The sequence below is a fragment of the Cuculus canorus genome, chromosome 1, assembly GCF_017976375.1.
Source record: "Cuculus canorus isolate bCucCan1 chromosome 1, bCucCan1.pri, whole genome shotgun sequence".
Classification (NCBI taxonomy): Eukaryota; Metazoa; Chordata; class Aves; order Cuculiformes; family Cuculidae; genus Cuculus; species Cuculus canorus.
In genome coordinates, this window is record NC_071401.1 from 54,022,475 (window position 1) to 54,050,304 (window position 27,830).

At 38.4% G+C, this 27,830-nt stretch overlaps 1 protein-coding gene and 1 long non-coding RNA gene across 3 annotated transcripts in view; one reads left to right on the forward strand and one right to left on the reverse strand.

Annotated features, from left to right (window-relative positions):
* Positions 1-9,472: 9,472 nt before the first annotated feature.
* The window catches only part of GPC5 (glypican 5), a 690,193-nt gene continuing 671,835 nt past the window's right edge, over positions 9,473-27,830 (reverse strand). The window contains exon 8 of one of the 2 annotated variants that reach the window (XM_054056381.1): positions 9,473-9,874. In XM_054056381.1, coding sequence (XP_053912356.1) covers positions 9,717-9,874 — 158 coding nt within the window. In that variant the 3' untranslated portion in view covers positions 9,473-9,716. Of the gene's footprint in view, positions 9,878-27,830 lie in introns of both variants that reach the window. The other variant, XM_054056380.1, reaches the window with a different exon arrangement.
* The window catches only part of LOC128850935 (uncharacterized), a 95,424-nt gene continuing 86,649 nt past the window's right edge, over positions 19,056-27,830 (forward strand). Inside the window, exon 1 of the long non-coding RNA XR_008448180.1 lies at positions 19,056-19,232. This is a non-coding gene — a long non-coding RNA (uncharacterized LOC128850935). The remainder of the gene's footprint in view (positions 19,233-27,830) is intronic.

Below are 27,830 nucleotides of genomic sequence, written 5' to 3' on the forward strand. Positions count from 1 at the left end.
TAGAAGATGTTAGAAGGAGTTAGCTGAAAGGAATCCCCTGTTAAAAGTGAAATTGTTCTCTTGTAACTTCAAGTATTAAATATTAGATATTGTTGAAGTAATTTCTCCATTGACAGAAGGAACTTATGTGACCCTAGATGCCTTTCTTGAGACGAGAGGAGTCACTCATTCAAGGTGTTCCATTGATCCTGTAGGCTCAGCTGAGCTGGCCGCACAGAGGTTGTTTTTACCTTTCTAGATGGCCTAAGGTATATGCTGGGAGCTGGCAGAAACAGCACAGGACACAGCTGAGAAAGCCACTGCCTTTCTGCAGGACCAGAAAAGGCCAATTGCCTCAGGCCATCTTGGTATAATTGTGTAGTCTTGTAATACGGCATTGCCATGATGAGCAACTGGCTGTCAGATTTGTACCAAGTTTTCAAGTTGTCTGAGCCGATGCTCTTCAAACCTGTTGCCTGATTTTTTTTCTTTACTTGCCTGCAGCTTTGTTTTGCTGTGTTTAGCTGTGATAGCAGGATTTTTTTCTTCCAATTGACCAGGTGGCTATGGCACATTTGCTTTACTTTCATTTATCTTTGTGTGAAACTACCATAGCTTTATACAGATAGCAGTAACAAACAGTTATTCTACATAGAATGAGATATTCATTACTTCAACACAACAATGTAATGCAGAGAAACTCAGGCTTAGTGCAGTAGAAGAGGTCCTGACAAATGCAGACAGAGGATATGTTGGAGAGGAGCACAGGCATGACATGTTAAAGGACAGGGCATAGGGTTGGTAAAGGGGACCCCAAGGCTATAAACAACTGACTCTTGGTCAGTTAAAGAAATGCAGACTTGAAGCAGAAAAAGCAGTTTTTGGGTTAACAAAGAGAACCAAGAAATAGTATATAACATATGTAAATGGCACTATATATAGTAAATTCAGATATAATCTGGAGCAACAGAGGAAGAGTAAAGGTATAAAAATGTATTAGAAAACATATAACAACAACATAAAGTGAATCATGAGGTGAGTGAGAAAAAACATCAACATCATATTCCTCCCTTTGAAGGACCTCAGATGCTGATGACCCAACATAATCCCTGTTTTTGCAGTCTGAAACTACCAGTTTTAAGACACAGACAAACAGTGAAAGTCTGTGCATTAAACTATAAAAAAGAGACATAAAATATCCATTTATTACAATTTATTTATATTGTTACTCTTATTGAGACTTTTTCTGTGTAGAAATATTCTAGCCAGGTAACTATGGTTTCTCCTTTTCTATAATAACTAGATCTAGACCAAATGATTCTTGAATTTGATAAGATTCTAATTATACTAAGAATCAATTCTTGGCTTTATACATATGGTGCATTTTCTCTTTGTCCAAAAGCAAAGTTTTAAGTGGAAAAACTAAGCCCCTATGTGTCAGCAACTGGACTAGTCCAGGGAACAGGAAAAGTGTTGGTCAGTGAGAGTTTAATTTCTATACACATGAATTTAGTCTACTTTCCCCCTCTGCCTAAAGAAACAGATCGGTTTAAAGCAATTTTGCTTTATGATGTTTATTTTAATCAGTGGATTTGAGATGTTCCCTAGGATTTGAAGTTGCATGGATACTTACAGTCTTCGGTAAAGGTGATCTTTTGTGTTTTTTATTCATAGAACATTGTAACTAATGTGTTACACTTTAGAAATCTTTTTGCCAATCAAGAGAATGCCTCAACATTTCTCACAGAAATTCTGTTGTCAACAGCTGTCCTTGCTCTTAGTGGTTTTCTGAAGTCTAATAGAAAAACAGGCTTTTCAGGACAAAAAAAATTAAACCAAGGAATTTAAGACAGTTTTTCAAAATAGGTGTTAGTGAGCAAGTCTACTTACATATTTGCGCACAAGTAGTTTCCTCTTAGTCTTGCTGTTTAGATTACTAAAACGCTGAAAATTTTATCATCAAGTTACATATTACATAGGAAAATACATGATAATTTTCCTTAGAGCCACATAGGTAGGAGTTCACAATACAAATTTTTATATGCTCAATTAGTTTTTTATTTCTCATGGTATACATACAGCCAGTACAGAGCAGAGAAATACAAACTGTTATTACCTGTAATGGTATGATGCCTCTCTTAAAACAATTTTATTGTATGAAATGTAGTATTTCAGTTTTGCATGTAGATAATACAAAGTCAAGTTATGCTTGCATAGAATTAAGTAGCATCACAACTGTCTGAAAGAACCTGGTATGTGCACTAATTATGAGTCCTACCAATGCTCCAAAATTACAAATACAATAGTTTTCATAGCTCACTAAAGATATACACAGCAAGCAACACTTATTCTTCTTGATCATTTTGGGGTTTTGGATTTCTGTACACCTGGTATCCCATATTTTCTTTTCCTAGATAAACCTCTGGGTTTTTTTTTTAAAGTAAAAGGTGAAAGACATGAATTTAATGAATGACTCTGCTTGACAAAAACCACAAATGTGAACAGGCATGAAAAATATTTTTAAAAGCCAGCACAAAGATGTTAGCTATATATATAAATAAAGCAAACTACAAGTAAACAGCAAAACACATTCTTCAGAGATAGCTATAGGGGACAAAGAAATAGTAACTGCTCAGGCTAAGGTCTACTGATGTATGAATTGGGCAGTATGTTTTTGCCCATTGGCAAAAGAAATCTCTTACAGTCTTTCACGTGTGGTATGTGCGTTTGCAAAAAGCCAGACTTTTTAGTGATGTTTTTAATGGCCATATGCTGCTTTAGATATTGAAGGATGAATACTTGCACAAGGTGCAACTGCAAAACCTTTCCTTTGTATTAGGTCTTCATGTTATTAAAATGCTTTGTTGTACCTAATATTGTGTCCGCTTGCTATAAGTGTGTGACTAAACTTCTGTGAGCACCTTGGCCACTCCACCCATTGTACCAGTGCCATTGCCTGTGGAGATACAAGGCAAACTTGCTCAAGGAGATACTTTGAGTCAGAAGTTAAGTTGTATGGTCCTGTAAACTCTTGTACCAGCACAAATGGGAGAGTGACATTGAGAAAAGCAGGAAAATCAGAAAATGTCACAGAGAAAAACCTCTATATGACTTAAATTTAAGAGACTAACAATTGATTTAGACTGCCTGACAAAACTAGAGATGCTTAGTTATCACAGCTAAATTAGATATGCACAATAGGTGATCTTAGCACAGCCTTCTGTGGTGTGAGGGGTGATGAGATGTATCGACTGAGTCCTCCTAACCACAGATGCTCGGCATATTATTCCTTTTCAATGTGAACTGGTAAAAGAGCCTTGTGGGGTACAAGGTATACTTTCTCCAGCATTTTGCATTTACGAGTTCCAAAATAAAGTCAAAGATAATATTTCCAACTACCACACAAGCAAATTTTGTCTGGGAAAATATGTTAAACCAGGTTTTTATTCATGAATCACCAGGAAGGAAGAATTAGGAGTTAGAACTTTATTAATAAACTTGCTGAGATTTGCAAGAGCAGAATCTGGATTTTACTGGATCTACAGTAGCTTTTTAATGTAATGTAGTTAGAAACAACTTTTAAAAGAAAATATTTCTATTATAATCATTTGTGACTCAGAGCACATAGAAAAAAACATCATTTGCTGAATAAGAGTCATGATTACACAATTACTCCAGAGCAGAACTGAACAAAAAAAAACCCCAAAACCTAAGCAGAAATAGCTTTGATTCCTTATTTTAATTCATGCATCTGAGAAAATGCTACGGAAATATTAGTTAATCAGAAATATTTGATAGATTAATCTGAAACCTATTATAATCAGAATAAGAATGTTACTTTAGTAAACATATAAAAATGCAAGTATAAAGAAGTAAAGAATGTATATGTGTATCTATCTACAGAAATAGTGAAAGACAACAGTAACCTGGGTCAAGTAATTCCAAGCAAAATTACAGGCTGAGTGGAGAAGGGGTTGAGAGTAGCCCTTAAGAGAAGGACTTGGGGGTGCTAGTGGATGAGAAGATTGACATGAGCTGGCAATGTGTGCTTGCAGCCCACCAAGCCCACCATATCCAGGGCTGCATCCAAAGAAGTGTGACCGGCAGGTCAAGGGAGGTGAGACCTGCTCTCAGGAGACCTTACCTGGACTACTGTGCTCAGTTCCGCAGTCCTCAGCACAGGAAAGACATGGATCTATTCAAGCGAGTCCAGAGGAGGGCCATGAAGATGATGAGGGGGCTGGAGCGCCTCCCCAATGATGACAGGCTGAGAGAGTTGGGTTCATTCAGTCTGGAGAAGAGAAGGCTCTGAGGAGACCTTATAGTGACCTTCCAGTACTTAAACGGAGGAAGAGGGAGCTACAGAAAAGCTGGGGAGGGGCTCTTTATCAAGGAGTGCAGTGATAGGATGTGGCAGAGTGGTTTTAAACTAAAAGAGGATTAGATATTAGGAAGAAATTTTTTACTGTGAGGGTGGTGAGGCACTGGAACAAGTTGCCTAGGGAAGATGTGGATGCCCCATCTGTGGGAACGTTCGAGTCCAGGTTGGATGAGGCTTTGAGCAACCTGATCTAGTGGGAGGTGTTCCTTCCCATGGTGGAGGGGTGAAACTCGGTGATCTTTGAGATCCCTTCTGACCCAAACCATTCTATGATTCTGTAACAACTTGTTACGTGGCTGTAGTTATGATTTTTCTTTTATTAATCATGAAAGGAACAAAGAAATTTACTTCCAAAGGAAATATATTCTTTTTGTTCTCTTTCATCAGCTACAGGTAAGAAAGTTGACACCTTGAAACATTTATTTAAAATGGTAGGAGACAATATGAGAAAAAATGCTTCGGTATTTCTTTTCCTGAAAGATAGAGGTACTTTTAAATATACAGATGCATTTGAAGAACATTTTAAAATGGTTATTCAAGAATAACAGCTTAATTTTACCAAATAAAAATACTATGGATTTTTGAAATGTTCTAATTTTAGCATTATTCTTTTTCTGAAATGTTGCTTTACAAGTAAATAAATGGTCCTCTAAGGAATTATTCCCCATAAACCTCTCTCACCTTATAGTTGCAGCTTTTTTTTGAATTGTACTGAGACCAGTTATACAACTTTAATAGTGATATCCATTGGAATGTTAGTATAAACAGCATTTGAATTTGTGTTTGTCTGAAAAATGGTACATTAAATGAAACGTTCCTACTTCAAACTATATAATCTCTAATACATAAATATTTTATTTAAATGAAAGCAAAACTAAACAAAAATCTGATTCACCAAAGGTTTTGTGTGATATGGAAAGGTTTTTGACTGTTAAAAATGTCTGAGTAAAAGCAAATTAAAGTACTCAGAGCACCTCAGGTGCCTTTTCTCAGGCCATCTGTGGAGCTCAGTTGCAGCCCCGTGCTGTCTGTGTGACGTGCTGTTGGAAGAAGTCTTTGCATTCTAAGGCAATTAACCCAGAGTGGCTCACATACGTACTGCATGTGGTCCACCATGTAGATGCAGATGATTTTCCACTGTTTTGTCATGATCTCCAGTTAAGCCTTTTCTATTTCTCCACTTGACTTCTCTAGCATACTCTGCATTATTCTGCTCAGTGTCATTCCCCATTTCGTTATTGGATTTAACACAGGCAACATTTCTTTTTTTTTTTTTCAGTTGTCAAACTTGGAGCTACGCTTCAACATCCTACTATGTTCCCACAGTTTCTTGCAAGGATACCTTGAAAGTAACCTTGAGACAGATCGCCAAACAGCCTTGGCTTCATTTTTGTTGCTCTGAGCCATTTTAATGATCTTTTCATAGTTCTTTAAGGAATCAGAATATTTCCTTATAGGATGCTAGATATGATGAAAGAGCTGTGATGCAGCCTGATAGATGTATGAGTATAAGAAATGGTATGAACTATATGGTGATGCCTAAAGTTAGGTGGAACGGGAAGATGAATGAGGTCTCATGGCAGGGAGGCAAGTGAGGGATCTCCAGACCTGCCACTATTATATTCTTATAGCTACTACTTTCTTCAAATGTGTCTGGGAATGAGAGGCCTAATTTTCCACTCCAGAAGGAATATTATAAATTCCTGTATGTTGATGCAGTGTAGAAATTAAGGGGAACAATCCATGAAAAAAATGAGGAATGACACGGACCTGTAAATAACACATACCCAAAGAGGCCTCAGGACATAATTAGTATCATTATTTGAAAATGGGGTTTGTGTTTCCTAGAGGGTATAGAGCAAACGTATAAGAATAAAATGATATATAAACAAAATTATCTCCTTTACTGCCTGGTGCCATCAGTAAGGTCTTGAACAACATGTGAAAATGAGGAATGGAAACAAAGTGCTTCAGGAAATAAATAAAACTCGGAGTAATGACTATCAGTAGAATTTTACCTCCATTTCTGAATCTTCTATTCAAAGCTTTATTCTGTTATCCCTGATGTGACTGATACTGGTCAGTGTTCAAAAAAAGTGTTGCTGGACTAGATTGATTGCTGGTTTGAGCTAGCACAAAAAAGGAAAATAATTATATCAGATTTTCTTTTCTGGAATTACTGATGCTGAGACAACAAAACAAGTGGATTTGAAAGGCTGGTTAACAAAATATGCCAAAGAAAGAAGAGTTCAAGTAAAATGTACACATTGGCACACATGCCTATTAATGACATTTATCTGGGCATGGAATCACTTTTAAGAATGTTCACTTGCTTTTCTAAATGTTATATCTGTTTATCTGTATGTTATATTTTGTGTGCTAATAACTAAATAACATGTGCTTTTGGGAATTAATATAGTCAAATATGCTTCTTTAGATTAGTCTCATATAAAATTATTTTTTTTACAGTCTATGAAGATTTCTAGGTACAGTAAGAGTGCAAGCAGTACGGTATCATTTATTTTTTTCTCTTATAAAGGACTGTAAAGGAGAAATAACTACAAAATATTTTTAAATACTTTCTAGTTAAAATGAAATGGGAATTAGTCATGGCAGGATAATAAAGTCTTAAAACAGTAATATGCAATGTACTATTAGCACAGTGGAACAGTTTAACTTGCCTTATCTTATGAGGCATAAGGTCTTGATTTGGGATTCCTGTCGCAATTCAGATTTGCATTCATATGTCACCACTTTGAGTTCGATATTACTGATGGAAACTTGGGGTATGATTCATGAGCTCGTATATGCGTGTCTAGATGTATTTGAAATACACAATGATATTCCACTTAGCTACCAGCTGCAACTCCAGATGACTCCCATTTAAGGAAGCCTCTGGAATTTCCCATAAGTCCTGTATCATATATCTCAGTCCTATGAGGACACTCCTTGGATACTCCAAGAAATCTTAGATGGCACTAGACACTTACCTTTGGGCAACTGAATAACATTCTTAGGTGTCTGTCTTGATATGAACTGAATAATGCACTGGATTTCATCGACTGTGTTGACAAAGGGCTCCAATCACACGCCCACAAAACAACCTGAGGCCCTTCAGGGTGGTAGCTGGAGATCAGGCAGCATGTGAAGGAGGTGGGTTTGCAGCATGTTAACTGGCACTAATTTCTGCTCTTTTGGCAATTGAATGTTAGCCTGTACTCCTACTGACTGCAGTGGCAACTTAGAGATACAGAACGCTTGTGATAGTTATATAACACATTTGTAAATATCTTTATGTAGACATACAGATTAAGATGCCTTAATCCAACATTGAAACCTAACCTTGTAATTATATGTGTATCTGCACATATGTACACTGTATTAAAATGTAAATTCCTGAACTATGAAAATTAATTCCTAGTAAAATCAGCTGAGTTTACACTGTGAATATTGTCCTTTCAGAGAAATACAAAAGGGCAAATTCAACCTTCTCTCTTTTACAGGGATGAAATCCCAGAATGCAGGACTTTAAATACAAAACTCATAAAGTGCTGAGAAAGTGTTTCACCAGCTGCTATCAACTATATGTAGGGTTGCGGATAGCAACGCGAAGTCCACTTGGAGACCAGTTACTCCTGGTTTACCCCATGGGTTGATACTATTTCTTTTCTTCATCAGTGTCATGGATAATGCAGTAGCGTGCACTCTTAGGAAGTTCTCACAGAAAATACAAAACCAGGAGCAGAGGCTGATAAACCAGAGAGTTGTTCTGCAATTCAGAGGGATCCTGACAGACTGAAGGAATGTCTTGATAGGAACTTCATGAAGTTCAAGAAAGGGAAAAGTTACGTCCTCCACCAGAGGAGGAATAACCTCATACACCAGTGCATGCTAGTGCATGTGGGCTAGAAAGTAGCTCTATGGAGAAGGACCTAGGGATTGTGATGGACATAAAGTTAAACATGAGTCTACAATGTACATTGACAAGACAAACAACACCCTCCTGGGCTGAATTAGGAAAAGTATTTCCAGCAGGACAAAGGAGGTGATCCTCTCCCTCTGCTCAGCACTGGTGAGACCATATCTATAGTCCCATATAGTGAGACCATATAGTCCCAGGACAAGAGAGACATGGGCATATTAGATAGTGCCCTGCAAAGGGCCATGAAGAGTTTTGAGTGGTGGAAACAAATCTTCTGCTATGAGAGACTGAGAAAGCTGGAGCTGTTTGGCTTGGAGAAGAGAAAATGCAGGGGGGATCTTATCAAAGTGTATGAATGCCTGATAAGGGGGGTAAAGAAGATGGAGCCAAACTCTTCTCAGAGTCCCTAGTGACAGGACAAGAGGCAATGGGCATAGACTGAACTACAATAGATAACATTTATATGTAAGAAAAATATTTTCTGCTGTGAGTGTTGAAGCACTGGAGCAGGTTGCCCAGAAAGGTTGTAGACTCCCCATTTTTGGAAACATTCAAATAGCAACAGGACTTGGCCTTGGGCAGTTTGCTCTACTTGACTCTGCTCTGAGCTCAGGTTTAGTCTGTATCACCTCCAGGAGCCCTTTTCATGACTTAGTGATTCTGTGACCTCTTTTATATATATTGCTTTTAAGAGAAAGGTTATCACAGAATCACAGAATCACCAGGTTGGAAAGGACCCACTGGATCATCGAGTCCAACCATTCCTAACAATCCCTAAACCATGTCCCCAAGCACTTCATCCACCCCTTCCTTAAGCACCTCCAGGGAAGGTGACTCGACCACCTCCCTGGGCAGCCTGTTCCAGGGCCCAATGACTCTTTCTGTGAAGAATTTTTTTCTGATATCCAACCTGAACCTCCCCTGACGGAGCTTCAGGACATTCCCTCTTGTCCTGTCCCCTGTCACTTGGGAGAAGAGGCCAGCTCCCTCCTCTCCACAACCTCCTTTCAGGTAGTTGTAGAGAGCAATAAGGTCTCCCCTCAGCCTCCTCTTCTCAAGGCTAAACAACCCCAGCTCTCTCAGCCACTCCTCATAAGACTTGTTCTCCAGCCCCTTCACCAGCTTTGTTGCTCTTCTCTGGACATGCTCCAGAGCCTCAACATCCTTCTTGTGGTGAGGGGTCAATCATAGTCAACTTACTTTTAACATAAAATATTATAAAAGGAAACATGATTTTGCAGGACTATAGAGGTGTTAAAAAACCACAGGAAAAATATTAACAAATTTCTTAATATTTAGGTCTAAGATCAGAGAGGCTGATATCTTACAAGGTAGCATAAATATTGCAGTATCCACCAGATCTCTTATTCCAGGCTTCTGAGTGGGGATAAACAGATGACAATGAGACACATGTATCAAACCAGAGCTAAACAGTTACCAAAGACTGAGAAACAATGTTACCAAGATAATCAGCATAAAGGTCATACAATCAGCCATTGTTGTATATCCTGTTCCTTTTGTGTCTAAAGTGCTGTCATCGTTGATTTGATGGAGTTCCTTTACGTCATTGAGGTTTGTCTTGTCTGGCATCCCTGCTGAGACAAACAAGAAAATATAGTATGATGCATGCCTTGTCACTGCTAGCAACATTATATAGCTAGAACAAAGTTAAATATCCTCAGCACACAGACCGTCACAGTTTGGTTTCTAATTCTCCTGTTACTGCCAAATTCAAAATCCTTTATAATTGCACCTAGAGACATATGCTATACTACATGGCTATTCATCATTGAAAGTAGTTCAGAAGTCTACCTGCTCTGAACAAAATTGTCCTTGTAGAAATGTATCTCAACAAACATTTGCAGGGTAAAGTGAAGAGTTTTACAGGTCCCAGTAGTATCTAAAAGTCCTCTGAGCATGTCTTTCTTAGATTTAAAGGAAAAGGGAAATAATTTAATGTGAAGTTGTTTGTGTCTGTGTCCCAATACTATTCCAAAAAAAGTATACCTGATAGAAGGTATGCAGCAAAGGATACTTGTTGCTATATTAAACCTCCATTTTGGCACAATTTGAACAGATTTTACAACTTTGTAAGGAAAAATTGTAAAGCCAACTTTAAACAGGAACCCTTTTACTGTGTTCCCAGCCAAATATTGGTGCTTTTTTTTTTGGACCAGAGTAAATATTTCTCCAACTCAAAAGAGTGCTTTTGTGGAAAAAGGATGTAATTACTCATTATATTTCCTCTTCCTGGTTAAAGAACCAGAAATAGAAGGTCTTGGATACGTGTTTAGATTTGGTAGCATTGTCATTTATGTGCTATGCATACTTCTAGACTATCTGTCTTATCCTGTATAATAAATTGTGGCTTGCCACTATCAATCAAAATTAACAACTCTAAATTCAGCGTTATTACATGCAACAAATATTGACATTGTAATTACACTGAGACTGAAAAAGGCTTCATATAAAACAAAGTCAATATTTATGTAATTAGGTCAATACATATATAATTCAGAAGGTAAACAGTACTGGTGGAACAGCAGCATTAGAAAGAAACTCAGCTCTACTGAGCTGACATATTGATTTTACAGTCTGAATTTCTGCATTATTATTCAATGTTTACGTACTTCTTTCCTCTCTGTATCATTAGTGAAAGATGAATAAACTAGTGATTCTTTTTTCTGTTATTCAAAGGGACTGTGACAAAGTATAAATATTTCAGTCATGTTGTTATCCTCTTTGTTTAGGTGGTTTAACAGAAGCTACAGAGAATCCTCATTTTTTAAAAGAAACAAGTTTTTGGTGCTTGTATTAAAAAATATACTTTTCTCTAAAGGCAACTTGAAAGCTGCTCTTTGTGAACTTGCTGTACATACTCAAATCTCTTTCCTGTAGCTTTGAAAAACATGCATTAGGGGAAGAGTCAGCTGAAGCCAGTCTTCTTGTCTGAAAGACCTGTTAGAATCAATTTGTCTTCTTCGCTGCTGTACAACGGACTGTATTGCTATTTCTGGTGGATTTAGTAATCCAGTGCTCTTCCCCTGAATTTCTGATATTTAGCTCTATGAGTAGAATGCAAGTGGACATAGAAGGAGGAACAGTAACAACAGACGTTGAGAAAATGGGAACACAACTTCTCCTTATCATGCATATTCAGTAACTTTTCTAGGAAAAGATTAGTCACTCAACAATTCACTGAATGGATGTTTGGTGAATCATCAAAGAGGGTACATTAAGATTTTTTTTTTCAGGAAAATTTTGTAAGTAAAGCAATAACGAAAACATGGTTTGGGTCATTTCTCCAGAGATGGAGGCTTTGCCGTGTTTAAAAAGACTGATTTCAATAGACAGTGAAAAATTCATGTCTCACTTATACCACAAAATGATTCACCAAGTCCTAAAGATATAATTAAGAAAATTTTTGTCAATGCATTTACAGATACTCTATCACAGTAGTGAAAAATATGGACTTATCTTCATCTTCCTGGATATCACTTATTATAAAAGATAATTATCCTAAAAAGAAAATATATTCCTATGTCTTGCAGTTAAATAAATAACTGGCTTCAGTTAGAGTATGTAATCTGAATATGAATATGAATGCAATGTGACTAGATATGAATTACTGACTGGAGAGTCAGGTTTAATTTCTAGTGAAAATGTCATTGGCAATATTATGGAAGATAGGAAAAAATAGATTTAATTTTATGGGAAACATTATCTATATGTTTTCTTTTATTTTTAATTTACACTCAAATGAGAACTGCAGACTTTGGAAATTCCCATGAAAAGAGTGTTTTAAGAAATGTCCAAACCTACCAATGCATTTTCCTTTGATAAATCAAGATGTTGTGAAGTATGTAATATAATCTCTGATGTTAAATGAATATGTTATTAGGATTGCAGTGTAAATATACAGCAAACCTTTCACTTATTCAGCCCCGTAGGTCTATGCCATAACTTTGACTTCATTGAAATAAGGAGTTCAAAAAATATATTCAGACATGATCCTGTGAAAAAAATCACTGTACAGAAAAACACTTCTAAAAATAGCTTATTTTAATGGAACGGTGGGTTCCCCTTCCCCACAAATGTTACATCTTTTGTGTTTTTTAGCTAATTCTAGTAACTGTTACTATAAATTTAATTCCTACACCTAGGCTATACTTTCTGTTTAAATAAGTATGTTCTGTTGTCCATTATGCAACAGGATTTAATGTCTTTGTAATCTGATATATATAAGAATCAGTAACGGAAATTATCCTTTCCTATAAATTATTTTGACTTTTAAAATTCACAACAAATTTGCAATGACAACTATCCAAATATTTGTAGCAGAACAGAAGAAACCCAAACCAGAACTTGTTTAGATGTAGTTTCCTCACGTGCTGGAATCTGGAATTATGTTATAGCAAAGGTAGGTAAGTTTCCCAGATATTTCAGATCATCCCTGATAAATGTCTACTTCAGTTTCAAAATCATACTGGAGCCAATATTTTGTCTGGAAAATCACAAAATTCAGAAATTTCAGGTGGAATTCAGAAGCTTTTCTGAAGGAAAGCTAGAACTGCATCAGAGCAGAAGATAACCGTGTGGCAATTAAAATCTAAGGATAAAGTTTGCATGAACTTTTATATAAAGCAAAGCTACCTAGTATCACATACTTTTCTCCAACATCAGCTGTGAAACTCAAGTAATGGCTGCAATATAAACACTTGTCCTGCTCTGGTTTGAGAAAAAATAATCACCAAACACTGTGAACTATTATATTATTGTTGTATTACAGTATCTCATTATAGTATAACAGCTACAGAATATTTCTAATGCTTTTAACATCTTCTGAAGATATTTAAAGCTTGTGAGAAATAGACACTGTCAGCCTTAAGAGATGACCTGTTATGTTCTCCAGAATAGCTACAGCAACAACATAATCTCCTTCCAATATTCAGCAAGAGCCTTAAACCTTGATTTGAAAAGTCAGACCTAAAGTAATGGAAGATTTACATTTGACATGCAACCTTTCTACCGAGATTGTCAAAACCAGGCTATGACTTTTCAGCAGTAGATGCTTGCCTGCCAATGGACATCCTGGGACTTAAGGTATTTTAGACATTTTGAATGGAACCACCTCTAATGATGGCCTAGCTTGAAACCAAAACAGAAAGTGTTTATGTAACCATACTTGAACTCCAAACACCTTGCTGTATTATTTTCTGTCTGCTGAGTAACATGTATTAGAACTAACATGGCTCTTCAAGGGAAAATGAAGCTGCCGAATAAACTGCTGTGGGAATCCCTTTGGATAGGAACCCTGTCAAAGGTTTAGAAAGGACAAAGAACTGTATTTCTCTCTGTGTATCATTCTTATGATGTTGTAGAAGAGTGAAAATAGAGCTTGTATGGCGCAAACCTTTCTTTTAAGAATCCAGTATAGGGAAGAACTTGAGTAGGTATGGGACAGTGTTTCCAACAGGAAAAAAACGTGGAATGCACCGTAACAAGAAAATACTCCCGTGAAGTCGCCTGCAATAATCTTCTTAGAAGGGCAAATAATTATTTCAATCACTATAGGTAAGATAAATTTTGGGATCTTATAAAACACAAGCTGTGAAGACGTACACTAAATATTTGAAGTTCTGTCCCAAAATCTGTAAGAAATATCATGAAGAAGCTTCATGAAAGGTTAAAGAAATAAAAGTCAGATGAATAGACCAAAAGCCTGATGTGCTGTAAACTGATGTTTAAATATGAAGTTGGAAATGTAATTTACAATAATGAGATGCCTGGAAAAGGACTACATGAAGGCATCTTGGTCATGAATTTATCGATGTCAGTAAGGAGCAATAATATTCTGGGGAAGTTGAAGATAAATTTGGATGCAACTGATAAAGTAAACTGAAGAATCTCTAGGCAAAGGCAAAGGGAAAAGTAGCACAATCGTTACGAGGAACGAAGGGACAGTGGTATGAGAGCAATGGGTTCAGGAATTTGAAGCAAGTAAGAGCTAGGACAATCTCCTTACTGTGTAAGTAAACACTAACATTGACCGATATTGACACCTCTTTTTGTAGTATGAATTAAGATATAATAGCTTGGTTCCTACAATTCACAGTAGTGAAGTGTCAATAATGGCTTCATGCAGTTAAACTTTAAAAGATGCACTAAATGATTTTAACAAAAAAGAAGATTGGAAAAAGAAAGTATTTGCATTTCTTTTGCAACCTTAAACAACTTCTCCCTTTCTTTTGATGTTTTGGCTTTCTTGAATTCTGGGTTTTGTTACTTAGTTTGCTTGTTTGTTTTTTTTGTGCCAGATTCTACCCCTAACTACATAATATCCTAGAAAGGTTTCAAAACATAGTTATGCTAACTAGATCACAGAGCTGTGTTTAAATACCTCAGGTATGCTTCAGTTTATAGGTGGTGCTTGCTGTGAAAACTTGCATTTCCTACTTTAAGTAATATATAGATTCCTTTACTGAACAGTTGCTATATGTGAGAAAAAAATATTCAACATATGCCAGACTGTTCCCCAGCTAGGGTATTTAAGTCATTTATCTTAAAAATATCGCAAAATACTTACAAATATCTAATTTTTAGAAAAAAAATAGAAACAATGGACTACCTCTACTATTATTAAAAGACTCCTTCATGTGAAGTTCATATGATGTTTACTATGAAGTCTCAATGAGGAGAAAAATACCCCTACATTATGAAGGGTATCTGGCAAAAGACTAATTTTGGGAGACCATTTTTATATTTTTTATGACTGCATCTATACCTGTAAAAGCTAAAAGATGTCCCTAAAAGTAAAACATATGCTATATTATGCTTGAACATAAGGCTTTCTTATGGTACACATATAGCAGTGCATGTATTTACCCTCTTCGGCAAACCTGTGTGTTTTTATGATGTAGAGCAACTTTTGCCCCCTCCATTGCACAGTTAAGTGAAATGGAAAGAACACGGGGATTGGAATGGATGATCTATCACGTCCCTTCCAACCTTGCTGATTCAATGATTCTGTAAGTATTAAACATTTCACAATTCAGCTTTAGTAGTGAACAAACAAACAAACAAACAAACCCCATTCATTTCAGCATGGAGAAGAGAAGGGTCCGAGGAGATTTTATAGCAACCTTCCAGTACCTGAAGGGGCTACAAGAAAGCTGGGGAGACTCTTCACAAAGGCTTGTAGTGATAGGACCAGGGGGAATGAGTATAAACTGGAGTGCGGCAGATTTAGACTGGACATTAGGAAGAATTTCTGCACCCTGACAGTGGTGAGGCACTGGAATAGGCTGCCCAGGGAAGCTGTGGATGCTCTATCCCTGGAGCTGTTCAAGGACAGGTTGGATGGGTCCTTAGGCAGCCTGATCTAGTGGGAGGTGTCCCTGCCCGTGGCAGGGGGGTTGGAACTGGATGATCTTTAAGGTCCCTTCCAACCCTAACTATTCTATGATTCTATGTATTTCTTTAAATAATTTGTAACTCTATGATTCTATGATTTCAGTAGCAAGTAGTTGAGAGGAAGGAATTTACAACTCTTTACAATTCTTTGGCTACAGTGCTTTTACAGACGTGAACAGTGATGTAAGAGATATCTCTGCTGAGAATTAAGTCAGGAATCCACCTAGCGAAAAATGTATCTTTGCCTTAGTTTGTTTAGTTTTTGTGTAATAAAGGAGAAATTAACAGCTGATTGACAGAACTAAAAGAAACGTCAAAAAATTCAAGTATTTTTCTAATAAATTATTTAATACTGCACATTGGCTTGCTATACCTAATATGTTTACTCAGTTGAATTTCTTAATGCTTCGAACTCCTTGACTTCTACTGAAGCTCCATGAGAAACAATGTTCATAAGAAAAGAAGAGTCAACATTATTCATTTAGAATGAATGAAGGATTTTGCCTTATGGAACCTCTTGTTACATAAATATATCAGCTGCCCCCTCAATGGAGTCAATGAATTAGCCCATAAAATAGGTTTCACTGATACTAAAATTTTATGTTGCAAAATGGTTTTGATTCTTATCCCTTTGTGTCTTTCTGTGAGGTCTAAAATCTTATCTTGAGTGCAATAGAATATTGTACCTGGTTGTGTCAATTCCAATAGGTGTTCAGTAAATGTAAGGCGAAAGAAAAAAGGTCAAACCCTCAAATTAATAGATTTTTGCCCAAAAAAATAGTGTCTCTGCTTCACTATTTGAGCCTACCTGTCACAGTTGCCTAATACTTTTGAGGTGGGAGAAACAATAATAAACAGTGAAAAATTTAAATAATCAGTCCATTGGGACTCCTAACTTCTGGCATTCAGTGATTAATGTATGCGTTGGGGCACAGGGATACGTATTTATTATCCTTATAAAGTAGAGTGCATCATTCTCATAATTCTCATAAATTTACGCTCCTTTTTTTTAAAGTCACTTTGCCTCACGCAAGAACAAAGCAAACCAAATACACTGAAAAGCCAAAAAAAAAAAAAACCCCAGAACAAACTGAACATGTGCTTATACCTTCTCTGTTGTATGCCATCATTTTTAACTATGAAGGCCAGAGTCCTTAAAATACATCCATTAAAAACAATTCAGTATAGCTTTTTTAAAATCACAAATGAGCTCATATTTTGGCAAAGCAGAATTTCATCTGCCTTGCTATAGTGGTTAAATGGGTCAGTTTGTGTCAGAAATTATAAGCTCAAGTGTGATCACCTTACTAAATGCAGCATAAAGTAGCATTATGCTGATGCTGAAGTGGTGAGCTTAAGAAAATAATAACAGATGATAAGTAAGATGTGATTAGTTCCACTTAGTTTTTCATATCTGGGCAGTCTAAATCTACAGCTATGGTTGAGTTGGTTAAACATAGTTGTCTACAGATATTTTAGATGCAGGGAAGGGGGAGTATCACACTTGGCATACAGCTGCCCACCCAAAAGAAGCTTGATTCTTATAAAACCCTTAATGGGTGTCTCGCACATACTAGAGCGTCTCCAGTAGCTTTTGGCATTTCTGTTTAGACAATTGAATCCTACTCTGTATCAAAGTTAGCTACTGCAACTCCCATTGTATGAAATGCAAAGAAATAAGCAAATGCAGAAGAATGAGATGGAGTACTTAGATGTAACTACCGTGTCTGAAATTGGACAGGTGAATCCTACTCTTAGTCACATAACAGGTTCACCACTGAGTGACCAGTGAATATTTTCCAACATATTCCCTGTCTGTCATTATTTTTTATAACTCTGGTTGGGAAAAGAAGAATGAATACTGAATCATTTAGAAGTTCAAGGTAGGAAACATAAATAAAAACAAAAATATGTGTTTCACCTGTGGATCTGTATTTTTCACTTTTATACCTAAAGCCCTCTCTTTAAGCATTTTTTGCTTTCAGCATCTAATGTTGAAGAGCTGGCTGAAGGGCTGCCATATTACCACGAAAATACTGAATGTTCGACGTGTACAAACATCTCTGAGAAGTCATTACTTCATGAAAACTTTTCCTGTTAAAGTACAGAAAGAGTCATTGTAGTTGTATTTGTGCAGCTAAATACCCATCCCAGAAGAAGATCCTCTAGGCAAAGTAGTATTGAGTGACTTTGTCCACCACACTCAGATAGCAGTATCTAGCAGAAACTGCTGAACAAATCTCCTCTACGCAGTATCGCAGAACAGAATCACAGAATCACAAGGTTGGAAAGGACCCATTGGATCATCGAGTCCAACCATTCCTAACACTCCCTAAACCATGTCCCTCAGCACTTCATCCACCCGTTCCTTAAACACCTCCAGGGAAGGCGACTCGACCACCTCCCTGGGCAGCCTGTTCCAGGGCCCAATGACTCTTTCTGTGAAGAATTTTTTTCTGATATCCAACCTGAACCTCCCCTGACGGAGCTTCAGGCCATTCCCTCTTGTCCTGTCCTCTGTCACTTGGGAGAAGAGGCCAGCTCCCTCCTCTCCACAACCTCCTTTCAGGTAGTTGTAGAGAGTAATAAGGTCTCCCCTCAGCCTCCTCTTCTCCAGGCTAAACAACCCCAGCTCTCTCAGCCGCTCCTCATAAGACTTGTTCTCCAGCCCCTTCACCAGCTTTGTTGCTCTTCTCTGGACACGCTCCAGAGCCTCAACATCCTTCTTGTGGTGAGGGGTCCAGAACTGAACACAGTATTCGAGGTGCGGTCTCACCAGTGCCGAATACAGAGGGAGAATAACCTCCCTGGACCTGCTGGTGACCCCATTTCTGATACAAGCCAAGATGCTGTTGGCCTTCTTGGCCACCTGGGCACACTGCTGGCTCATGTTCAGTCGGCTGTCAACCAGCACCCCCAGGTCCTTCTCTTCCTTGCAGCTCTCCAGCCATTCTTCCCCCAGTCTGTAGCGCTGCATAGGGTTGTTGTGCCCCAAGTGCAGGACCCGGCATTTGGCCTTGTTAAACCTCATGCCATTGGTCTCAGCCCAGCAGTCCAGCCTGTTCAGATCCCTAAACCTAGTACAATGACCTACATCTCTTTTAAGCCACACACAGTTGTCTCCTTGGCTCGAAGAACAAGTGAACATTTTTTGTTTGTTTGTTTTTAGTTCAAAGTGCCTGAAAAAAATGAAGGCTGTGCTGCAACCCACCAGGTAGTGTTTTTATAACATGAAACTGAAGAAGTACATTACAGGCTCTGAGATCTGATATCCAGGCGTGGGAAAGTGTTTTGAAAATAAAAAGCCTGCTGTTGAGGGACTTTGTAGGGCAGAGAAATCAAGCCTTTGGCCATCTGGTTTGTGTTGCCTTTTGGAAGCAATCTGTGGAATGAATTATCCACAGAACTTGAGGTTTGTTTTGTAGGGATCGAGGCGGTTTTCCTTAACACTGAAGTGTTAAGGAAGTAAACCACGGAGTTAATGAACATATATGAAATGTGGACAACAGGAACTCAGACCAGGAGATAACTCCCAAGGTAAGTTACTTGACAGCGTAGACATAACCAGTAAAATCACTGAAATTTGGAGAAATTTTTAATATCATAGGAAGGTATTGTACTGTGATATAAATTCTAGCAGTAAATTCTTAATATCCTCATGAGACTCATCTCTGTAATTTGCCATTAATTTCTTTCAGTGAAATACAATTGTGTTTTTTTCATGACTATTCCTAAGAAAAGTAGTTCAGGAAACCTGTATCAGGTGCCAGGAAGGACTGAGTACCAAATGACTTACTTGGTCTCTATGCCACAAGACAATACGGAAGAGTAAGATGATACTCACTTATGTGCCAAGCCAACTGAAAATTTGATTTTAACTTGCCTCCACAAAGGGAGATCATAATTGGGATTTTTTGTTTCTTTATGTGAAGTCTGGTGCTAATCAAGATCCTGTTATATTTCTTTATCTGTCAGAATGAATTTCTTGTGCATTATCCACTCTATTCTTAAATGGCAGAGTTTCCACTAGTTTTCCTGGCTAAAAATATGACATAGCCCATGTAATACACTATGCTGTAGCATGATGGAGGTAAGAACTCTTTGGAACACCATATACTGAGCTGTTGTACGTTTTTGCTCTCTGTCTATGCACTAAACATACTGTCTTCAAGTAAGTTTCTGGAATAGGTAATTGGTACTTATTTGGAGGAAATAATTTTATTTAAAATTCACCCTTTTTACTTTGTACATTCTAATGATCATTGTAATGATACACAAATCAACACAAATAGCAATTAAAAATGCACAGGGAATATCAAGATGTAAGTAATATTACCTACAAACAAAAGAATAGTATTACTGTTATTTTTAGAAAGCAATTAAGAAAACTGCCTAATGGCATTAGCTAAGAGAATTTTGCATGGTTAACCATATATTAGGAAATGAATCCAATATATCATCTTTAACTGCACATGTTTTATGAAATCTGTATATATGAGAAACAGAGTGTAAGCAATAACCTTAACATAAGTCTGGCAAGTCATTTTTACTACAGGAGCAGCAGACATTAAGTCTCTAGTATTTGAAAGTTTTCTTTCAAAGTTGACAGTGGCATTTGCTTCACATTATGCATTAATGAACTCAGTATTTCCATTTAGAAAACAAAGCTTTTATGAGTTAATGTAACACAAACAAATGGTGTCACAAACTAGAACATTCTATTTATTTTGCTTTCGTAAGTATCAGAAAAAGAGAATATTATTTTTTGAAATTGTTAATCTATACTTTTTTAACATGTAGCAAAGTATTAGATGTCTAAAAGACTTGGGTTTATTTTGCATACTAAAATGCAGACTAAAACAGAACTATATTTTTTGTCTGAGGTAGTGAGAACCACCGTAACTGTCATTAGATCTATTAATATTGCTTTCTCATGTAATGGCTTCTAAATCCATGCTCATTATAAGATGTGTTTGTTATAACTTCAGTGATCCAAGATGCTGGAATCAGCATTGTCAATAATGACTGTTTTCAATTAAGAAATCCATCTTTTCAATCCTTTTCACTATTGAGAAACATTAAATCTTTATCATTAACCTATGCAAACGCTTTGTAATCAATACAAAATTATAATATAGCTGAAGTCCCATAAATCAGACTGGGTACAAGTAAGCAAGTTCTTCATTCTTTGAATTTTCACCTGTTCAGTACTAATTTCCTTCCTATGAGTCATACGGCCCAGGAAAATTACTGTCCTTTGAAACAATTTACTGATGTGATTTTTTTTTCCAGTTTGCTGTAGGAGACATAATCAGCCATTCTGCTTTATACAAAAATGCCATCTAGAAAAGAGAGATGAATTTGAACTGAAGCTCTTGAAAGTAATAGGTTAACTTGGTTTGAGCTGGAATGCTACCAATTAGGCCCATTAATAAAATGAAATATTTTTCCTTTTTTTTTAAAAAATAAATCAGATTTCCAAGATTTATAATCCAGTTTCACTGAAGCAGTTCATTATTATGGGGACCTGACTGGGACCTGATGAGATGCATCCCAGAGTCCTGAGGAAATTGGCAGATGTGGTTGCCAAGCCACTCTCCATGATATTTGAAAAGTCATGACAATCAGAAGTCCCTGGTGACTGGAAGAAGGGTAATGTTGTGCCCATTTTTTAAAAGGGTAGAAAAGACGACCCTGAGAACTACCAACCTGTCAGCCTCACCTCTCTGCCTGGGAAAATCATGGAACAGATCCTCCTAGAAGCTATGGTAAAGCACGTGGAGGGCAGGGAGTTGATTAATGGCAGCCAGCATGGCTTCACAGGGGGCAAGTCCTGTCTGATCACCTTGGTGGCTTTCTATGATGGGGTAACAGCAGCAGTGGACATCGGTAAACCAATGGATGCAATCTATCTAGACTTCTGTAAAGCCTTTGACATGTTTCCCCACAACATCCTTCTCTAAATTGGAGATAAATGGCTTTCATGGGTGGGCCGTAAGGTGGATAAGAAACTGGTTGGATGGTCATTTTCAAAGAGTGGTGGTCAATGGCTCAAAGTCCGGACGGAGATCAGTGACCAGTGGTGTCCCTCAGGGGTCTGTAATGGGACCGGTGCTGTTTAATATCTTTATCAATGATATTGACAGTGAGATTGAGTGCACCCTCAGCAAGTTTGCAGATGACACCAAGCTGAGTGGTGTAGTTGCCACACCAGAAGGACAGGATGTCATCCAGAGGGACCTGGACAGGCTGGAGAAGTGGGCCTCTGAGAACCTGATGAGGTTCAACAAGCCCAAGTATAAGGTCCTGCACCTTGATTGGGGCAATCCCCATTTTCAGTACATGATGAGGGGTGATGTGCTTGAGAGCAGCCCTGCAGAGAAGGACTTGGGGGTGCTGGTGGATGAGAAGCTTGACATGATCCAGGAATGTGAGCTCACAGCCCAGAAAGCCTTTGATATGGTCCCCCACAACATCCTTCTCTCTAAATTGGAGAGATATGGGTGTGATGGGTGGATGGTACAGTGGAAAGAAACTGGTTGGATGATCATATTCAAAGAGTAGTGGTCAATGGCTTTTGATGGAGATCCGTGACCAGTGGTGTCCCTCAGGGGTCCATACTGGGATTGGTGCTGTTTAATATCTTTATCAATGATATTGACAGCAAGATTGAGTACACCCTCAGCAAGTTTGCAGACGACACCAAGCTGAGTGGCGTAGTTGCCATGCTAGAAGGACAGGATGTCATCCAGGGGGACCTGGACAGGCTGAAGAAGTGGGCCTGTGTGAACCTCTTGAGGTTCAACAAGCCCAAGTGTAAGATCCTGCGCCTGAGTTGGGGCAATCCCCATTTTCAGTGCACGATGGGAGATGATGTGCTTGAGAGCAGCCCTGCAGAGAAGGACTTGGGGGTGCTGGTCAATGAGAAACTCAACGTGAGCTGGCAATATGCGCTCGCAGCCCAGAAGGGCAATTGTATCCAGGGCTGCATCAAAAGCAGCGTGGCCAGCAGGTCAAGGGAAGTGATTCTGCCCCTCTATTCCTCTCTTGTGAGACCTCACCTGGAGTATTGTGTCCAGTTCTGGAATCCTCAACGTAAGAACGACATAGAGCTGTGGGAATGGTTCCAGAGGAGGGCTACAAAGATGATCAGAGGGCTGGAGCAACTCCCATATGAGGACAGGCTGAGAGTTGGGCTTGTTCAGCCAGGAGAAGTCTCAGAGGAGATCTTACAGCAACCTTCCAGTACCTGAAGGGGGCCTACAGGAAAGCTGGAGAGGGGCTATTCATAAGGGCTGGTGGGGATAGGACCAGGGGGAATGGGTATTAACTGGAGAGGGGCAGATTTAGACTAGACATTAGGAAGAATTTCTTCAGCATGAGAGTGGTGAGGCACTGGAACAAGTTGCCCAGGGAGCTTTTGGATGTCCCATCCCTGGAGGTGTTCAAGGCCGGGTTGGATGGGGCCTTGGGCAGCCTATTTTATTGGGATGTCCTTGCCCATGGCAGGGGGGTTGGAACCAGATGATCTTTAAGGTCCCTTCCAACCCTAACTATACTATGATACTATGATACTACTATGATACTATTATACTGTTTGTCTGGATTCAGTTTTTAAATTGAAGATATAAAATCCATCTTTTCTGGAAAAGGAAACTGAACTAAATAAATTCCAGTTGTTAAGAGGATTTTTTTTTTTTTCAGGTCAGTCCACCTAGAATTTGATTAATTCCACTTTCTTTTAAAGGAAGATAGCTTGTAGATTATTTTAATCCCCCCGAACATTGATGCATTAAACTATACTTCTTAATTTTTTCTGTAAATCACATTGAATGACATATTTCTACAGTTTAAGCTGATTTGAGGCAGTACAGCTTGCAGTCATTTCCTCATCATGTCTGTCAGGAGGGAGTTATAAAACCACCTGTTGCCATTCACTGGTTTGTGCAAAATCCCTGTAGTGAACCTGTTCCCGGGGGTAAGCCATCAGATTTGTGGTTTTTCTTGCTGAGTTAGTTTGACTGCAGCTTGAGCTTACTTTTAGAACCACCCCACAGTGGGATCAGATAAATGCTGGCAGGAGGAAGAAGGATCATGCTGTTATAATCTAGAAAAGGACTTAAGCTGTCAGCTAACCATAAAACCATTGTAAATCGCCTAGAAACAGACTGAGAAGAATGTATAATCCACTGTTGATATCTGACCTGAACGCACATCAAAGACTGTCTTGCTGACAAAAAAAGTGAGTGTGGAGTAGTAAAGGAAGTAGATGTCCACATTCTTTCTCTGTAAACAAAAGCACAGCTTTTCTCCTTATATGTAAGAGTGCAACACAGAGATTCTCTTTCATTGCTGATTCTCTTCCTCTCTAGGATAACTTTTGTTTCCCCAATATTTAGCTAAGCTATTATGTTGAAAATGTATCAAAAGCATGTTACTTTAAAGAATCTAGTTCCTAATGTCTTCTTAGAAATGCATTTTCTAATAAGATAATGAGGTTTAAAGTACACAATTTTTGATAGAAATTTTTACCCTTCAATTTTCATTTCAGAGACAGTCCTTTCTGGCAGAGCATTTCAATTTCTTTCAGGCTTGATGAAGGTCTGATAAATACTGTTGCTTTCTGATGAATACTGATCTACATCCTGCAGTATGTTTAGGGTTACGAAATGCTGTAGAAAGTCTCGTGTCTTATGCATCCCATGAGTACAAGATCTTTGATCTGAAGTCACTAAAAATGAACAGCTAAACATCAAAAATAAGCACATTCTTTAAGTTCAGAGATAACTGTCAGGTAATTCAAAGGCTGAACATGGTACCTGTAGCAGTTTTATCTCTCACTAGAAAAGCTAGCCTTGCCGAATACATATCAATATGCAGGGTTTACACAAATACACGGTCCTTGTTCAGCAACACACAAATAGTGTTGCTTTGTTTGGATCCCAAGCATTCGTCCCTAAAGAGGAAAAAATCTTCCTCTCCCCTTCATGCTCCCCCAGCCTAACAAGGCTGTCCACTGACTTACTTGGTTCTGGTCAATGGACTGGGGGAAAATAGTTTCTAACAAAAGAAAGATATCAGTCTCGATCTTTATAACAAAAAACCGAATAATATAATGAAAGGTCTCAAGATAATTTGGCAAAAAGAAAAAGAAAGAGTGAGGGGAAAAAAGGCTATTTCTTTATTTTCCAGATCAGTAGTGTGGATAGGATGGAAGCCAAAATAAAAAGCAAACTTATGTAGTTTCAATAGTTTCTTCTTTGAAATATATAAGCTATGTCTACTCCTTAATTCTAACTGAAGGAAAGGGCCTGTCTAACTTAACTCGCTTATCTAACTTAAGCACAAAGAAAGAAACTGAACTGATATTTCCACTTAATTTGATAATTTAGATATATTTTTGAAACTGTTTCTTAGTCACAATGCAGCTCTTCAAAGACAGCAGGAGTACAGATTGATGAGAAACACTTGAACTTCCACAGTTTAGGTCTTTAGTCTGAAGATATTGATCCAAGATAGAAAGAATTGTGTAAACAAAGAATGAGGGTTCAAAAGCAAAGAAAAGAGAAGAGAAAAAGATGACCTCTATTTAAAGTAACTCTACGTAGACCTGTAAATTAAAGACGTCATAAGTTTGTACTTTTCTTTGTTTTGAAGGCATTTATTTTGGCTTTAGATTGATCAACAGTGAGGTGTGGTAAGCTGAGATGTACCATCGTCAGTGAAGAGGAATGTGAAAGTGTGAAAAATGCTGTATATGGGTGAGTCACGGGAACTGAGGGGATACACTGCAGAGTCATTCCATGAGCTTTCTTTTCCCTTTAAGTTCCTGAACTCTTATCTTGACCATTCACAGTCCTTTAAGTATAAATGTTCATCTTGAGCCATACTAAGTATCAGCAGATCAAGACCACTTCCTTCACTACTTCACCACTTCCTTCACTACTTCCTGTTCTCTGTTGAAGCATCAGCATTTGGCAGAAGAAGGGGACATTACAACAGAGTAACCCTGGCAGAAAACACTACTTTCCTTTATCTTCTTTCGGTGAAAAGAAGGAAGGCTGGACTCAGGTCTCACAAGTAGCGCAACAGAGTAAGCTTTGCAGGAATCCTGTACCCCAAAACTTGTGAATTTATACCAGACAAAATGACAACATGAATTCATGTCCCTGTCCTTCATGTATGTTTCCTAGCTCATGGTTAACTTGTCGTCCACCAGGACTCCCAGGTTCTTCTCCAGAGAGCTGCTTTCCAATTTGTCAATCTCTAACCTGTATTGGTGCAGGGGGTTTTACTCCCTAGGTGTAGAAACTTACACTTGCTTTTGTTAAGCTTGCCTTTATTTGGTTCCTCTCTACCCAGCGCTCTAGCCTGACCAGGTCTCCTTAAATGGCAGCACAGCCTTCTGGTTTATCAGTCACTCCTCCCTGTTTTGTGAGGGTACACGCTATTACCTCTTCCAGGTCATTGATGAATACGTTGAGCAAGACTGGGCTGAGTACTGAGACCTGGGGAACACCACTGGCCACTGGCTTCCAACTATACTCTACGCTACTGATCATGACCCTCTGAGCTCTACAATCCAGCCAGTTCTCAATGAACCTCACTGTCCACTTACCTAACCCATACTTCCTGATCTTATCTACAAGGAAGTTATGGGAGACAGTGTCAAAAGCCTTGCTGAAGTTGAGGTACACAACCTTCTAGAGCCTTAACCCCTGAGATTCCTCCTAGTAATTCTTGATTTTGGAACTATATTGAAGTTGGTTTTATTTTTATTTTACCCCTGATATATGTTATTAAAAGGCTTATGGCAAAATTGGCAGAGGAGGTCACACCTTAAGGTCAGGCAGCAACGGAGACATTAAGAAAAGTAGGCTATTCAAATCTACAATCAGTGCAGGAAGATTAGGACTGAAGTTACATGAACTAGAAACTGGGCATGAAAAGATGGAAATTCTTGCACAACTAAAAAAGCAGAATTGGAGCAGAAGGAACGAATGTATTCAAAAATGTAATGTAAATTGAATGACAAAGGAAATTCTCCAAAAACAGTTCAGCAGAATAAGCAGATGAACAAAAGTGCTGAAAATGCAGGCTCTAGTTTTGTAATAAGTTAATTAAACTATGTCTGGAAGCATGATGTGAGCTTAAGTGGTAGACATGATATGTCTTTCCTCCCTTGCAACATGCCCTCCTCCTGTGTGCCCTCTCTTTCCTTCAGGCTCATGGATGAATTATATCATGTCACACTCTTCCTCTACATGATTCCAGAACATGTTCAGTACACTCTGGTTATGCTCTAGTAGTTTCTACAGTCAGCAGGGAAATAGGAAAAGCAAAGATCTCAATGTGTGTAGCAGGAGAAGAGTATGAAACTGCAACACCCTTTCAGAAAACAGAATAAGGTGGTACCTCCACACTTTGCTAAGAAAGCTGTCAACACAGTTCTGAGTTTGGGAGCAGGGTTACATATGGTTGAGAGGTGAGATGAATTGTCCCAGGGGCTGGTGTTACATCTGTCTGGACACTGAGAGTGCCCCTATCACAAGCCATAGTTTTGCTAGCAGGGTGCAGTCCTGCAGCGGATGAGCAGGCCTAGGTTGCTGACCATAACAGCTTCTATCACCTGTCTGTGATCCCTAGGCAAGATGAGGTATTGAATCAGACCCAGGCCCAACCAGGAAGGTCAGTCAGGAACAACAGCAAGAAAGGCGACAGAGACTGGACTGGAAAAGAAGTTTCCTTTCATGTTGGTCTGAGGCGATTCAGCAGTCAGGATTGGAGATAATTGTATGCATAGAATGGCTCAGGGAAAGCCTAGGTGTACAGAACTGAGCTAAATTGGGGCTCTTAGGTGCATGGCCAAGAAAGAATGTTGGAAGCCACAGGTGAGGTTGGTCAGGACCATTAAGGCTTAGAATAGGGGACATAGGTATACCTCCGTAGCAATTGTCTGAAAATAGTCCTTCCTCAGGTGGCATCCAAAGAACTCATCCACTTTCCAGTGGAATGTGTAAAGCTGTGAAAGGTTCTTGTTATACTTGTTCCTCTGAGTATGATACAGGCACACAGTTCAGACAAGTAATTGGTACAGGGTCCCTCACGAAGCATAAGTCTCCATTCATTCCTGTT